A 16,879-nucleotide genomic window follows, 5' to 3' on the forward strand; every position below is an offset into this window, starting at 1 on the left:
TAATATCAATATTGAAATCAATATCAATAATAATCTATGCTTTTTTCCCCATTTCACTCATCTGTCAATCCTTTCCCAAGCTAAAGAGTTTTGGGATGTATTTCATGGCATAGCAGTTATTCCATACCTACAATCCTGCCCTTTCACCCTACCCTGGACTGCACCTTTGGGAGACACAGGGTCACCAAAATTGTTGACAGGGAGCACACATCACACCAGTTCCCACTCCAGCAGAGTCAGTGCTGTATTTTCCAGGCTGAATCCCTTCTCTGAAAATTGCTAAATATCCAATTTGCCTTTTTTTTTTTTTGACAGCTGTCAAGCACTGAACTAATGCTTCTGAGAACTCCATCTGATGTTTCCAAAAAACACTTCTGAGCAATAATAGTCATGCACGCCCTCATCAAGAACAGATTTCCATCTATTATGAAATTCTGAGAGTGAATTTTATTCTGTCACTTAAACCCTTCACTTTTCTACACTTTCTCAGTTCCATCCTAGTTTCGTCTGTTCTGAATACTCCTGTCTTAACAGAAATGTATGTCTTTTTGTCCCTTTTGCACACTGAATAGTACAGATTCCCAGGGACTTCCATCTATCAATCTCCTTCCCTGTAAAAATTCACCATTTATCCTTCCAGTGAAATACCTGTGGATCTGCCTTCATTACACTTCAGCCTCCTGGTTCACTGGAGGTACACTTAAAATCTCTCCATCACTTCTCTCTCTGCTGAGATGCAGACCCTGATTTCTGGTCTCCACTACCAAAGTGTGTTTAAGATTAGTCTCTTCTGGTTCTGGTTGCATTTTCCCTCTGCCCTCCTTATCTTTACAGCAAACCCAGCTCCTCTTTCCTCACCAGAACCTGTATTTTCTATTTGCACTACATGCCCTTTTATCAGCACCTACCTATATCTGCCACTAACACAGTACTGGCAGATCTTGCTGCAATTCTGTGTGATTTCTCCTGAATAATTGTGTCATCACCAAGTGGTTTTTGCCTCTTAGTTCAACCTTTTTCCATCGACACTTCAGTTCAAGCAGTTTATCCTCCCCCATAAGGAATGGATCTTTGTATGAGAACATTCCCAACTTTACCACAGAGAACACTAGTCCCTGGAATTGGACTGATTTTCAGGTTAGAATATTTTCAGGTGGCTTTTCCATATTTTTTAAGACTTTTATTCTTCCCATCCTCCACTAAAAGCAACGGAACATTATGTTGTTTTTCTCCCCTGTCTTCCTTCAACATTGAGCTCAGAGAGCACAAAAGGAAGAGACAATATCTGCACATGAAATGAAGCATGAATCCATGCAGGGCTTCATTCCCAGACCTGAGGGAAGCAGGAGAAACACCCCAGGAGGAGGAGAAGTGGGACAGAACAGAAAGAAGAGGGAGGGGAATACACCTGGAACTAATGAAATCTCCACAGTGGGTGGAGACAAAACAGCAAGTGTGGTAATTTCCTCACATTTTCAGACCACTTTGAACAATAATAAAAGTCTCCCAAGAAACCATGGAGGCAGTGTTTGGATATCATGGAGGAGCATTAGTTAAGGGGTGTTTCCAAGGGCCTTCATTTGGGACCAATGTTCTCAAGAAAATTATTCATTGACATCAGGAGACACAGCCACAGCCAATTTAAATATGGGCCGTTTTCTTTAAGAATATGAATCAAGAGTTGTCTCCTATTACATTGAAGTGTCTTTTAGGGACAACTAGAACACGGTACGAATATCCCTAAACCTACAAAGAATCATTCTATTTCATTTAACTGCACATCAGATGCAGTTAAAATATTTTTAGCATTTCGAGAAATGAACTTTAGAGCTGCTTTACAAGTAGTCTCTGAAGAATGTTTCTGCTCTCTCCCTTTAGTACTCAATAAAACTCAAGTAAAACCTGGGCTCTAATGATATTCATCAAGTTATGCAAATACAGGTTTCCTATGGTAGTTAAACATCAAGTCTAAAAGAATAATTTTCTCCTCCACAACCTATTAAATAAACAAAGTATATTGTTCTGAGCACACCTGCAGGTTGTAAATCTATATCCTCCTGAACATGTTCCTTAAATTAACATTCCTGAGCCAGTAATGAGAAATGGTATTGAAGTGCCTAAAATCACTTGTGTAGTATCTGCTTTCATTTGTTTTATTGGTGTTCATCATAGCTAAGAGCTAAAATATTTCCAGCTGAGTATTATTTGAAGCTCCACAATTCATGTATTCAGAATTTTTCTGCCTTGAGTGACACAGACACCCCTATGGAATATATTCTGCACTTACCTATTGTACTACTGGTGACAAAGGTACAAAAAAGCTTGTCAGACAAAACAAGCCCTATTAGCTGTGGGAAAAGACTCAGAACCAGAAGATACAAACATTTGGAAACCATAAATCATGCTGAAATTTTCTTTTTGGTTTCAAGGAATCTGAGTGGCAAAACAATTGATTTGTACTTCACTATCCTAACCTGGCTTATACAAAAGGCAGAAAACCATCTCAAATTATTTTGTCTCTGCAACTTCTATTACTTGTAGGCTGTGCAGATCTAAAAATCAATAGCACACAACAACTTGGTCTTGATAAAAACATTATTTGTGAAGGATTTCAGATCAATTTTTTTTTCTCACTGTAGATCCAATATATACTTTTTTATAACTGTGTCATTTAGCTGTGCAAATTATCCTTCAAGATAAGGAAAAAAAAACACCACAAAAACAAACCCTCAAACAAATCCACCACCTCTCCAGTGTTTCTCTTCTCTTTTTGCAGATGTGCTCATAAAACTGTTCCTCTGGGGTGCAGCTGAAGGAAGAAGAAACCTCACAGTGAAGAAAAGCAGTGAAGAAAAAGGTATATTGGGTCAGTCTGGGATAAAGTTAATTTTCTTCCTAGCAGCCCATGTGCAAATGTATTTTGGATTTGTGACTAAAACAGTGTTGGTAACAGTGTTATGCTATAGCTGAGCAGAGTTTGCACAGTATCAGGGTTTCCTCTTTCTTATTTCTCTCCTCCTTTTCCTCACTCCCCCTCCTCAACCAGTGGGCTGGGGGTGCACAAGAAGCTGAGAGGGGACAGAGCCAGGACAGCTGACTTGAACTGCCCAGAGGAATATTCCAGCCCATGGGATGTTCTCAGCAATAAAAGCTCATGGAATTCAAGGAGGAGATAGTGCAACTTGTCTTCCCAAGTTCCAAGTGATGGAGCCCTGCCTTCCTGGAAATGGTGACACACCTGCCTGCCCATGGGAAATAGTGAATTAATTCCTTATTTTGCTTGCTGTGCGCACAGCTTTGCTTCAGTTAAACTATGTTATCTCGGCACATAAAGGTTTTTTTCTTGCTTTTACCCTCTAGATTCTCTCCCTCATTGCTGTGAGCAAACTTGGGGGGAGAGAGAGAAAATGTGACCTCCCAGATAACCCACCACATACAGGTAAATGGGTTTCTGGGCTTTGTCAGTATAAAGAAGATACATCCAAGGCTGAAATACAGTACGTGGTAGTTGAACATAACTTGTGTGCTGGTCTCCAAGATCTGCCTCATCTCACAAGCACTTCAACTGCTTCCCTCGAGTTAAAACTGTTCGGCAGAGTCTGCCACGGGCACTTCCCTCTCTCTTCTTCCCTCAAAGAACCCCGTTCTTTGAACTATCTGCCCAAATCTGCCCTGATTAGTGTGCAGTGATTTTGGGAGGTCACAGCTGACTCTCTCTCATTAATGCATTAGTAGTTGTAACTGTATTTCAACACTGTAACAGATCCAGGCTTAACTGCTTAGTGAGAAATCCCAAATTGCTAAACCCCAGTGCTGAGTGCCAGAACACTCCTATCCTGCCAGGGAGCTTCTAGAAAGGTCCACAGGCAGAAGCAGTTCTGAGAGGTACAGCTCAGTTTCTAAAGATATTAAACAGTCCTGAAGGAAGAGTAAATGTTGCCAAATACAATCGTGTTCTGTCAAACCCATGCTGTTTCTTCTTTTTAAATTTCTTAAACTATGCAGAATGAGGATAAACATTTCATTTTACATCAACAGTTCTGTTCTTATTTCTCAGCACTTTCATTCCTCACCAGAGATATATTTTTAAACTATCATCTCATGTTCAAAATGTAAAGACCCCTCAGTTACCTGATTTCTAACACATCTTCCAGGAGCAGTAAAAATTCTCTCATATCACGTTGTTTATTTATTGTCCATGTGCTACACAGGAATAACAGGACAAAAAACTTATCTCAGTAACCGACCTCAAATGTAAGAGGGAGGGAAAAAAGAGGAAATAAGATTTTCCCCACCTCTAATCCAATTATTACAATCCAACAGTCCTGTTCATTTCCATGAAGAGTGGAAGTAAAGATACTCCCCTCCTGAAACACTGACATGCTGTCAGACCTGTGTCCAGATGTGGCTCAGCTCAGATCCTACACACGAGACACAAAAAGCCAAATATCATGGCCTTAGATTGGCTGTGAAAGGCCCCTGTGCAGGGACAGGGATTCCCCACTGAGCACAGGCTATTTCCAGGAGCCTCTGGAATGCCAGTGTTCCTGAGGCTCAGGGCTGCTCCCTCTGGCAGCTCCACCTGCCCAGCCATGCTCAGCTTGCAGCTGGGCTCAGGATGGAGCAGCACACAAACATTTCACCCAGAAATGAGTCCTCCAGCAAGGCTGAGCTGCTCACAGCCCCCAAAATCCAGAACAGCATTGCTGCACTTCACAGAATTTGCTATAGTGAACTGTCCAAGTGCTTGCCATGGCTGGACCTTCACTTGGCATAATTAGCATTATCAGAAAAGGCTCCAGAAGTCTGTAAGCTCTTCAAAGAAAAAGGATCAAGTGTATATCTTCATTAAAGAATGCTAACACCCTTGACATGACCCAGATCATCAGGAAGACTGTTACATTTCAATTAGCTTTGCCCTGTGCTGATAGGACTTCACTAATAATTGCATGATTTTCTTGAGGAAAAATTTCAAATTTTTATGAGATGGGAGAGAGCATGAAATTGTAAGTTCTTTTTCACTGTTAAATGTAAAAATCATTAGCAATAAAAGGTATTGGATTAGAGGGAGAGCAGGAGGAAAGACGGTCCAGTAAGGGAGGCAATGATTTGGGATTTGAGAAACATGAATTCAAATCCTACTTCTGCTATAGTCCTTCTCCTGGCACATCAGTCAGGCTGCTCAATTTTCTGTCTTCTCCTTCTGTAATAAAGAGATAATAGCACATACTAATCTCACAGGAATACTGGGACTTGATATCTCATAAATGCCGTGACGTTCTGGAAATGGACTTGACCAAAAACCTCTTAATGCTGTAATCTGGAGAATATCCAGAATACAAACAATTGCCAGTGGAAGTGTTTTAAGTGTTTACATGCATGTGGAAAGTTTCCTAATGCCTGAAGAAGAAAATGTCTGTACTTCAATGTTCATGGGGGAACCACAAAACAGGCTGCTATGTAGAGTAAATTCAGAGGCTGAGGTTATTCTATCTTTAACCCCTATAGCTTTTACTTGGTGAACTCAAAACACCACTTAGGAAGATGGAGGATTTAGAAAGTTCACACAGAAATCCATCAGAAAGAAACAGTGGCTGCATTCTTAAAAGAGAGGAAGGAGGAAAGAAGAAATTAAGATATTCCTTTACATGAACATTTGTACACAGCCTATTACAAAGCTAATTTTACTTACAGAGTTACAGTTCAAAATAATCTCTGGTAGTATTTCCAGAAATCCACTTCCTAACACCAAGATTGTGGTTCAATCCCTGCGTGGGCCATTCACTTAAGGGCTGGACTCAATGATCCTTGTGGGTCCCTTCCAACTCAGAATATTCTGTGAAATCTGTGTCAGGAATCTGTCACTTGTTTCCAAGATGTCCTATTCGATTTCAGTGAATCTTATGTTCCTGAATCTGTCTTGAGAGAGCACCTTCTAAATGCTTTAGCTGCCCAAAGAAATCCAGATGGGATTATCTGCAGCAGTGATTAAGCACAACCTAACCAAGGACAGTGTCATCCTTTATTTCTGGAGAAGAGCTTGATTTAAGTGAAATGAGCAGCAGAACCACTTGTAAATCAAAAGCAGACCACGAATGCTCTGGTTTGTAGCCCTTTCACCATTTCAGTAATCACAAATCACAGCAATGGTTTAACAGTGACTCATGGAAACCTCTGCCACATCACTGCTCTTTTCATCCAGGATCATTAGTGACTTTACTGATATAAATGTCAAATTAATGACATCCAACAGAAGAAAACAACATTTTCTTCCCCTTTGGGAAATGAAACCTTGGAACGTGCGGACCTAAAAAAAACACCAAAGCCACAAAATTAAACAAAGGTAGAATATTTAGTTCCCTATGTAGGAAAGTGCATTTCTAACGAAACATATCTGACTGATGGAAAAGCAATATTAAAATCACCCCCATAACTCTGAATTACCTTGCACCAGCACCAGGAAAAAAAATCAAACACAAGTCAGGCTCAGCTACCTTAGTTAAACTTTTTTTCTGAAGAAAAAACATCCATGAGAATATTCTCCTGCTTATCATTAGGAGCGTGTCAATGCCTCGCTGCTTCTGGTCCTTAATGGATTCCTACAATAACTGCTGAAGATATTGCAAAACAACAATGAATAATATGAGAGTGGAGCAGATCCTAACAACTAAACACTTCCCCATCCTGGTTCAGATGAAGTAATGGAGCAGAACTCACTGCATCATTTACGTTATCTAACTACCATTGTTCATCCCTTTTTTATCGTAATTTGCACATATCAGTAATTCAAAGTGCTGCAATTTTAAAAATATTCAACTCTCTAGACTAACACTATCATTCAGACCACATCAGAATACATAGAGATGAATAAATAAGAATACCATCATTAAAATATATTTTCTTCTCTATTTATTAGAATAAAGTTACAATACCAGCCTATTTCTAAGAGAACTGTGGTATTTTCTAATAGCTCTCTTACACAATTATGTTTTTCGTGCCTCTCAGGTAGAAATCCCTAGATCACACTAAAACTCCTTGGATTCCTCTTTGGCATGCCGTGTTGTTTTGGAAAATAGATTTATTGTACTAACAATTTTAAAAGATGTGTTTAATGAGGGGGAAAAAAAAGACTCATAATCCCCTATAATAAAATATTTTCAATCCAATAACAGCTATTTTTCTGGTTTTTTTTTTTACATGTTTCCGTTTCCAAGGAAAACACAACTCACTCTAAAATTAGAGAAGAGGGGTTTAAATGCCTTTCTTTCACTGGCTTCATAGGCCTTTACAGCACAGCAAATGGCTTTGTGTCACTTGTGACTGAAAGGGGAGTCAAGGTGAGAAGGTTTTGGAAGGAACAGCCTGTTGGAATACATCCACCAGGGTTTAAAATGTGGACAGCCATGGCAGCTCATCCAAAGGATGCAACTCTCAATTGAACATGGAGCAGCACCACTGCCTCATCCTTTGTCTATCACTTTAAAATCTTCTGGCCAAGGAAAGGTGTTAGGAATAAAACTACACAACTACAGTGTGTTTATCCAACTGGGTAACAACTCTACAACATCTGAAGAGTAAGAAAAACCAAAAGAATACAAAACTTCTCTTTCCAATAGCAACTGTATAAACTTTCTGCCAAACACAGAAACGCTTTTTTCAGAAACCTTTTCAGAGAAGTGAGGTGGAACACCAAAGAGAAATGTCTTGTTTGCCAAAGGATTGCAACTTCAGGCAAGAGAGGGGAAAAACACAGTAATTCATCTTTCCAAATAAGCCAGGCTCAGAGAAACAACACAGCCACTGCTGCGTGTCCATCCAGCCTTGTGAGCTGGGAACCCTTCAGTCACCTCCCTCTCACTTGTGCAGATCCCTGTCATTACACACCAGATCAATCCCAACTCTTGGATTGCAGGTTTATCTGGAATACAACAGCCAGAGCAGGGAGATCACGGCCTCTGCTGCTGCCCAGCACTGCTCGCTCCAGTATTCCAGTATTTAATGAATTCCAGTTTGTCACAATGGAATGGGAAAATTGCTCCAGTTAAGGGAATGAGTGAAGACTCTGTTTATCTAGGTTTTACATCCATTTCTGTGCCAAACTGCTTGCCAGTCACTCTTTGTCCTTGATTTTCCACTGTATATTTGGAACAATTCTATCTCCTTTGCCTGTTATGTTTGTTTCCAGTTGTTCTCTGGAACTGTCTTTTATTGCTTTGTTTACTGGTTTACTTTGCTGGAGCACTGTAGGCATTACTGCACAATTAAGAGAAGGCCAAACACCTAAATCCATAGGCTATGGAGTCGAACTTTTAAAATCCAGGATTCCTCTGTAATTGGATTGTTAAAACTATACTGATATCACTATATTTGATGACGAAATAGAAAAATAGTGATAAAACAAGCACAGTTAGAAATTATACTAAAATTCAACTATACTTACATGACCATATTTGATGACGAAATAGAAAAATACTGTAAGGCAAGCACAGCTAGAAATCATATAAAAATCCAGCTGAAGGATACCGAGCACAAAATTCACTGTGATTATTACAAGACATTTCTGACAAGTGACCGATACTTGTTTCATTCCACGCAATCCCAGCACCTCAACACGTCTGTGCTGTTGTGGTACTGCTGTTTTCTGTGGTTTTGCTCACTGGGGGAGCGGGACAGAGGATTTCCCACTCAGCAATGTCGTACACGTGTCCCCGTGTCCCGGGGGCAGAGGCCACCCCGCCCAGCCATATGGTGCTGCCAGGAGCCAACCCATCTCCAGAGGCTGTTACCAGGCAACATGCTGGGCTTGGGGCTGAGCCTGGTGACAGAGTGACCTCCCAGCCCCAGAAGCTGATTGATAGTCGTTGTGCTGGTGGGTTCTGATCGCAAGGGAAAAATAATCAGGCGAATTATGCGCGTTGAGATTTGGAAGCGCTGAACCTCCCTCAAATTCCAAATGAGTGTTTTCGTCTTCTCTCTCGGCATAGATACCAAATGTCTGCTTTAGCTTGTTGAGGAAAAATGAATATCTTTTCCTTAAACTGCATTTATGGATACTGAGGCACTATATTCACAGTCAAATTAATGTGAGCTTCCTCCAAACACGCTGTGATTATCTCAGGGACCACTGTCTCCCCCGGGTTAGAAACCCCAACCTCAGCCGTGCAATTTTTACCAGAATTTTTCTAACAAAAGCTGTCAATTGCATCAAATTCTGTTAAGGGCTGGAAGGTTATTCTGTGAGAGAAAATACTGTTCGTGACAGAGGAAAAGCTAAAAGCAACAAGCATGCTGAGCACTACAGAATTGATTTAAATCTATCCTCAAGATGAACAGGCTTTTTTTTTTTTCTATCCAGTAAGCCAGGCAGTCTTTTTGAAATAATGAAATCTTATTTCAAAGACATTAAGAGGAAGATTGTGTTCAGTGTAGGAGAATAAATGCAAAACTCTTCTTTTTTTCTAGCAAGGACTGTGTGTCTAAATTTTTCAGTGACACGAAACTTTGTGTGTTGGGGCAGAACTCAGCTACCAATATTAATACACTAGAACAATAAAGGGAATCTAGTCCATTATTCTGTCAATATAAAACAAAGAACAGTATAAATGTATATAAAGCAGACATATACTCAGTCAGCCCAGTATTGAACAAGCCATACTTATTACCTAACACAACACATTACGGCATTGCAGTTTATTTTAAGCAGAGGATTATTAAAAACTGTTTGAGAAGTACCAAATACACACCTACCAAGAATCACACTCTTATTTTTGTCTGATAGTTCTGTATTTAAGCATGAAAAATTATACCCTGATTAAAAAGTGCTTAATCAATATAGTTTCTATGCATATGCTATAACAAAAAACTTGACTAGAAAATAAATTCCAAGTATGAAAGAGTAACACGTAGTTTGGATTTGAAAGCCTCTTCCCAGGAAAAAAAAAAAAAGGACAAAAAAAAAAAACCAATCAGCACAAATACTTTTTGAAACTCAATTCAAAAGATATTCCTTATTCTGACATTATAAGAGTGATTAAAATAGAAAGAATGATGAATTAATTATCCATAGTTGTTGGAAGGGGAAAAAAAGTGTCTGTGACTAATCTGTACACAAAGTAATCAGCCAAAGGTAAAACACACACAGTAGTGACACAACCCCATCACAGCCAAGGGAAATACAAGAGAAAATCACTTTGACCCACAGGCAGAACCAGGCAGGACTATTTTCTAAACATGTCACTGGCAAGTTGCTGTTCACTGAGACTAAAAGTGATCAGACCTTTTACTTGTGCTCTATTAGTCTTGTGATGCAGCATCAGCACAGCAAGCTGGGGAGCCCAGTGAAGTATTTCTTCATTCCCTGTGGCAGCCTAACAGAGATTGCAGTGCCACTGAGAGGGGAACAAACACACAACACAAATCAGGGACTTACTGAGAGGAGGCTCCGATCATGGAAACAATAGGCACCACTTGCATGGGGCTTCTGTGTGGTTTCCTGTGGAAAGAAAAATACATTCTTACTGGAAATGCAGGATTCGGGAGCTCGTGTTTGCGCCCTGTGCCCACAGAAGGTTTGCAGGCAGGCTTAAAGATTCCACAAAAAATTACAATTGCTAAGGCATTATTGGGGCTGTCCAGGAAGGGCTGCACAAATTATTGGGTCATCAGGGCATTTTGATTGTAGTACAAAGCCAAACAGCAAAATCTGCTTACTGAGTCACAAGTGCCAACAAAGATTTTATTATTTATTTATCACTCAACGGACAGTAAACATTTCCACACAGTTTCCAACGTACTTGAACCCAAAACCCCACGTTTTCATTACAGACTTATCTACTAAAATAGACATTACTAAGCTGTAGTCGAAAATTTTCTCCAGCACAGGCTCCTGTTTCAATAGGAACACACGACTGTGATTTACTTTTTGTGTATTCTTCAACGGAAAACTTGAAGCGATTTTGCAAGAGCCAAATTAGCATAAAATACACAACCAACAGGGGCCATTCAGAATAGATTTACAAGCACCTAGCTGGGAATTCCAATCAGGTAACGTCCTATTCCATGCCACTCTTTTTTATTGATGAGCAGCTGGTGACATGTAACATTTGAATGAATTATTCACTGAATTTCAGAAGTCACAATAACTTCAGACATGTTTTACCTAACAGATTCACCCTACATGCATTTTTCATTTCCACGTGCAAGTGGTAATACACACTCTCTGATACAGATACTCCTGAAAATAGAAACACTGTTCATATTTTGAGTCTTCAAAGATAATTACATGTAGTCCACATATATCCAAATAATTCTCTAGATAAATTAACATATTTACATACTCAACATGTTTATATATTTCAGTCTATGTTATGTATTTTCTATAGTATAAGTATATAGTATATAGTATATAATAGTATATATTCATATACTTTTTACATACTTCAGTAAAATTCCAAACAGTAAATATACTGAATAATTTTTCACGAAATGTCTTCTTCCTTATATGTGATTTCATTTTACACAAATAAACAAAAACATAAATCAGTAAATAAGAAATGCAGCTGAGGATAAAGAGCAACAAGAACCAGCAGTACCAGAAAGGCATGTGCTCTATAAACATATCAGGAGTATTACAACAATCACACATACTGATAAAAAACCTCAAAAACTTCAGAATGTGAAAGAGTGCCAATCAGGAACAACAAAAATACTTGTATTTAGGTCTCCTCAGAGCTGGGACTATCACTAGGGGAGTGCCAGAGAAAGAACCAAGTTCACAACTGATGCTCCCAGCAGCAATTCCCACTGTCTTACTGCCCAAACCCCCCACATTAATCAATTCCTGAGCTGAAGACAGCAGTTTCTGTTTGTTTATTTATTTATTGCTGGACAAAAGGAAGAGTGGCACATTTACAAACTTTACAAAGTTCTGTAAAGATTTCTCCCCACCCAAGGAAACCCCCAGCCCTGCCTGAGGCAGTGGAACCCTCCGCACAGCACCAGCCAGCTCAGGGCAGGTCCCTGTGCAGTGAGAACCACAGGATATCCCTGATATCCCATCACCTACCACACAGCAGGGCCCTATTTCCAGAGCAATTCCACAAATTGCCTGTGTTACTAAGTAGACATAATTTGTTACCCAGCTCCTCAGGCAATATATAAACAATGAGCAAGATTTTCAGTCATATTCATATGATTATAAGAAGCAATTTTCAGTAGAAGGAAACACAGTTGAAAAATTCCAGTAGTTTTGTGGAAATAAACCTCCATTCTGATAAAATCCTATTTACAAGCCTCAAGATAACCTAGTTGAATCTGGGCTTGGACATTAAACCTTATTTTTATACTGACATGAAGTGTCATCAAGGCTGTCCACACAGCTACATAGCAATCTTGTGGAGAAATACAAGATACACATTTTCAATACTAAATTTTTCTTTTCCACGACTGCCATAACTTGAAACAAAACATGAAGTAGGCTCTTGTTTTTGCATTCCTATCACACAGAAATAAATTCCCAATGAGCAAAGTTTTGTTTACATCTGATAATACAACATTTGTATGTGCCAGGCACACACAAGAACAGCAGAACCCTTCAGCAGAGTGACCACTCCCAGGGCTCCTGTTGTTCTGAGACAAGGAAAACCTGACAGAAGGTCTGCTAAGTGTGTATGGAAAAGTTTGGCAGAGAGGACGATGGCTTAAAATTCACTTAAAAATGAAAAAGTTGTGTTTTCAGGGGAATATTTCAGGTGCAAAAAGTACTGAGAGTACCTTGAGTGCTTCTCCCTCGGGGCAGCAGCTCAGGCAGCCCAAAGAAGCAGAGGTTATTCTACAGGGTCACTGAGAAAGGGAGCCCCAGGCCATGCAGGCTTCACAAACTGTTACCATATCCAAGCATTCCAAGAGTATCCCAGACACGTTATTATTTTTCCATAGAAGTAGCTTCCTTAAGCGTTAAAGGAAAAAAAAACAACAATAAAAAATAAATAACCCAAAGCAATATTAAAAATTACTACTAATACATACCCACAATTACTGTCTGACTTAACATCTGCTGCTTCACACCTGTATCAAAAGCCTATGTCTAAAGTGATCTAATCTGATACTTTTTATTTTAATTGCATTCTAGAAATGCAATTAAACAATGATACCTGTTGCTGCAAGTTAAAAGCCATTCCCCTTAGATAACAACCAAATGCAACAAGCAGTGAGTTTTGCCATCATTAGACTTCTAACCATATTACTTCTATTTTGAGGCTTTTTTGTTTGGTCTCAGTTTAATTTCCTGTCAGCCTTACAAGAGATTTCTAATGTTTGGGCTGTAGGATATGCTCTGATTAAAAATAATCTTCCCAATTACTGCCTGGCATGAGTCTACTGCCACATGCACTCTGCCACTGGCTTCTGAATTTCTGTCAGCAGTAATTGTGTCTGTAGCTTCTAACTGTAAATGAAAACCCAGGGGGCATATTTGGGTTCCAGTTTCCTTTGCCCAGCCATATCTTTTAATTTGCACTGTCTGTCAAAAGGAGATGTTCGTAGGCACTAAAAGGAAATCCTTAGAACATCAGGTTAAAAAAAAAAAAGGGAAAAGAAGACAAAAAGAAATACAACTGGAATACAATAAACCACATTTGATATTTATGCCAGCACACTCAACACAGGCAGAGCAGCTCCCTGCATAGATCAGCCTTAGAAGAGGGGGATTGAAACCATTTTCTGACCATTTCTAGCTGCACTTACTTAACCATTGCATTTAATCACAAGCCTTAAGCATCACCTTAGTATTGCTCTTTTTTGGAATGTGATAATTCTAATGAATATTTGAAAGAAAAGCATTTCTTCTCACAAGGGAAAGAAGAGTTTCTCAGGCTCTGGCTCCCTGCCTAAACTGTCCCATGGGGTTCCCCATCTCCAGCCCGGGATGACCCTCAGACGTGGTTGATGGGCCACCCCTCTCCTGGGTCAGCCCCCTGGACCTGCACTGCACCTTCTGCCCAGCCTGCCTTTTAGTCTGGACTTTGGACCCACATTGCCACCCTGCCTCTATCACCTCTCTCTGCCCATGAACTGCTGCTCCTGGACTTCCCAGCTGGATCCTGGTCCTGGTTCACCACCCTGCTGTCAATGGACAGACCCCATCTCCAGGACCTGGCTCTGCCCTCTGTGCTTAGACCCCGTGTTTAGATGGACTGCTCTCCATAGGGAAGAGAAAAGACTCAGCTCCTGGTTCTCTCCAGGAGCATCCAGCTGCTAGCAGGCCCTAGGACACCTGCACTGGAAGCCACAGTGCTTAAACCTGGCAGCCAATGCCACCACAACAGCAGCCACACAATAGATGTGTGTTCAGATCCTCACTGATCCACTTCTCCTCTCAGGAATGCTGCTGTTGTGATGGAAAGGTGGCATCCTGTCACCAGAGAATGCTGTCTGTGTGACAAGAGCAGGATGGAAGCACAGGGGCCCTGGGTCCATTTTCTAAAGGAAAAGAATCTTGGAAGAATGAAGCACTAAGTGCAGACTGTACCCTGTGAAGTAGATACAGAAGAAACTCAAGGAGTAGAAAAATATCTCATATAATGTCATCAACAGTGAAACTTTGGGTAGAAGGGAAAAAGTACAACCAGCAACCCAAAGCACAGTCAAGAATGTGTATATGGGATATATGGTATTACTACACAGAATAATATTATGAAGACTATTGAGAAGACTGTTGCAATTATTGCTAGTTGCTAATATTACCTATAAAATGAAAAATACTGCAAAGTCTCTTGAAAATAATTTTCAATCTCTAATTTGTCCAAATTAAGTAAATCATTGTCTCCAAACTAAACTGGCACACAGCACATTTGGAACCCAAGGAGTAGAAAGAGTGTATTTTTGTTTGCAGGAATCACAGAAGTTTTCTTTGTGATGGGAGGACACATACTGAGATTTGGTGAATGTGAGCATGTATTTGCCCAAATAGCATTTGAGACTGAATAGTTTTTCTTGGAATAAGAACTTATTTGGAATATTAACTCCAAATGTCAATGCTCTGCATTGTGTTGGATTTATATGTTTATATCTGTACAAGAGGGGAGACAGCTGGGAGGTGAGAACAGACTCAGTGTCAGCTCTCTCCTGGACCTTTGGCACACAATTCCACAGTGTAACCTCCCTGTCTTCAGGGCTGTGCCCCTTAGCACAGATTCTGGGCAATGTGATGACAAAAGACTGGTGACAGACAAGAACTTCAAAACATCAGCTGAGACACCCAATTTCCCATCTGTCCAGTGGAGGTTGTGACCACCACTGCATTCAGAACTGCTTGATGTTACAGAGGTAAAAATGCCACGGATATGTCTAAATAGTGAATATTTTTTAAATATTTAAATATTTTAAAATATCATTTTTCAAATATTGTGCAAGCTGGGCAAGAAGTTCTTTGGACCTCCCCTGAGCCCTGCAGGGCAGCAGCACTGCACAGGCTGCAGTACAGAACAAGATTGTGACACCCTCAAACTCTCTCTGCTTCTACCTCCACCTCTCACTTGAGATGAAAGCATCGTTTGCAAGGTATATCCCCTTACCCATGATTGAAACTGCCAGAACTTTTAAATAAACACCTAATTTTTAAGATATAAGGTAAGCCACCCAGTTCAAAACAGGGTGAGGCCATGCTGATGGTAAAGTATCTATTCAGTGTAAAACCTGTAGTATTAACAGTAAACACATTATGAAGCTGAAAGACATACTGGTTCTTCAAAAAAGGACCTTTCACAGTTTTGGCTACAAACACATGAGCCTACACTGTGGGAGAACCAGTTGCCCTGGCAGTGCAGGGAGGGGGCAAAGCCCCAGACACTGAGTTTCTCTATTACTACTTAACAGTTTCAGGACTTTTCTTCTAATTTATTTTGTTTCTCCTCACTCTTCCGCAGCACAGACTGTTCTGCCTTGTGAGCAGGTAGAGCAATTGCCCCCAATATTAGCAAGATTACTCACATGTTAACCATGGAAACACACTCCTGTGCCCGCCATGCTAAATGATCATTTCTCACAAATTCCAGGGAACGAGGCATTCAGAGCAGATGCAGAAATAACAAAGTAATTTGAAAAAGGCTGAACTGTTCTCATCTACCACTGCAGAGAAGTCCTTTCATCAATTCCAGTGGTGAGCTTTTAGCCCTGAACACCCTGCTCCTGACAAACACTAAAAAGCAGGAACATTATACTTCCAGAACAGTGGTTTTACACTCAGCATTTTCAAACTAGTGGTTCTCTCATCTCTCGCAGGTCAAGAAATGAATCATGCCTGTATACGCAATGAAGTCTGGAAAGAAATTTCAGATGCAGAGAAAAGAACAGTAAGCTTACCTATTTTTTCTAATTTTTTAATAAAAATTTGACGTTGCTTAAGAGGTTTAGATGTTAATAAATAACACCTGAAATTAATGACCAGAATAAAGGAAAATAAAAACAAAACAAAACCAAAAACCCACCAGTTTATCCAACAGCTTTTTGATTTATGACATAATTATTCTTACAGAAACAGCACAACTCTAGGCTAAATCTATGAGCCCTAGTGGAAAAGCAATATTTGGAGGGTACAGCAAATTCCACTGACTGGAGCAGGTTTCTTGTGGACCAAAACAAAGAAAAAAATCTAATCTGAAGGTAGAAGTTATAGCTATTTTTGCACATGGGTTATCTTAATTTTATCAAAAGTGCTCTTTAGGAAGTTAGGAAGTGAGATCTCAGCCTGAAAAAGAAGCAAACAGTAAAATAATATAAATCTTCCATGTTTGTAAATTTATTCCTGCTAACCATAATGACTACAACTGATTAAAAAAGACTTGCTGGTGTTTATTTTACATAAACAGGAGAACCTTGGGCT

General features: G+C 39.9%; 1 protein-coding gene across 15 annotated transcripts in view; it reads right to left on the minus strand.

The window, feature by feature from the left end:
- Positions 1-16,879, minus strand: part of RBFOX1 (RNA binding fox-1 homolog 1) — a 1,158,532-nt gene that overhangs the window by 660,151 nt on the left and 481,502 nt on the right. For all 15 annotated transcript variants that reach the window (XM_027654829.1, XM_027654830.1, XM_027654827.1 and 12 more), the window contains one exon: positions 10,430-10,492. In XM_027654829.1, coding sequence (XP_027510630.1) covers positions 10,430-10,492 — 63 coding nt within the window. The remainder of the gene's footprint in view (positions 1-10,429; positions 10,493-16,879) is intronic.

Source organism: Corapipo altera, unplaced genomic scaffold (genome assembly GCF_003945725.1).
Source record: "Corapipo altera isolate COAL_440 unplaced genomic scaffold, ASM394572v1 98, whole genome shotgun sequence".
Taxonomy (NCBI): domain Eukaryota; kingdom Metazoa; phylum Chordata; class Aves; order Passeriformes; family Pipridae; genus Corapipo; species Corapipo altera.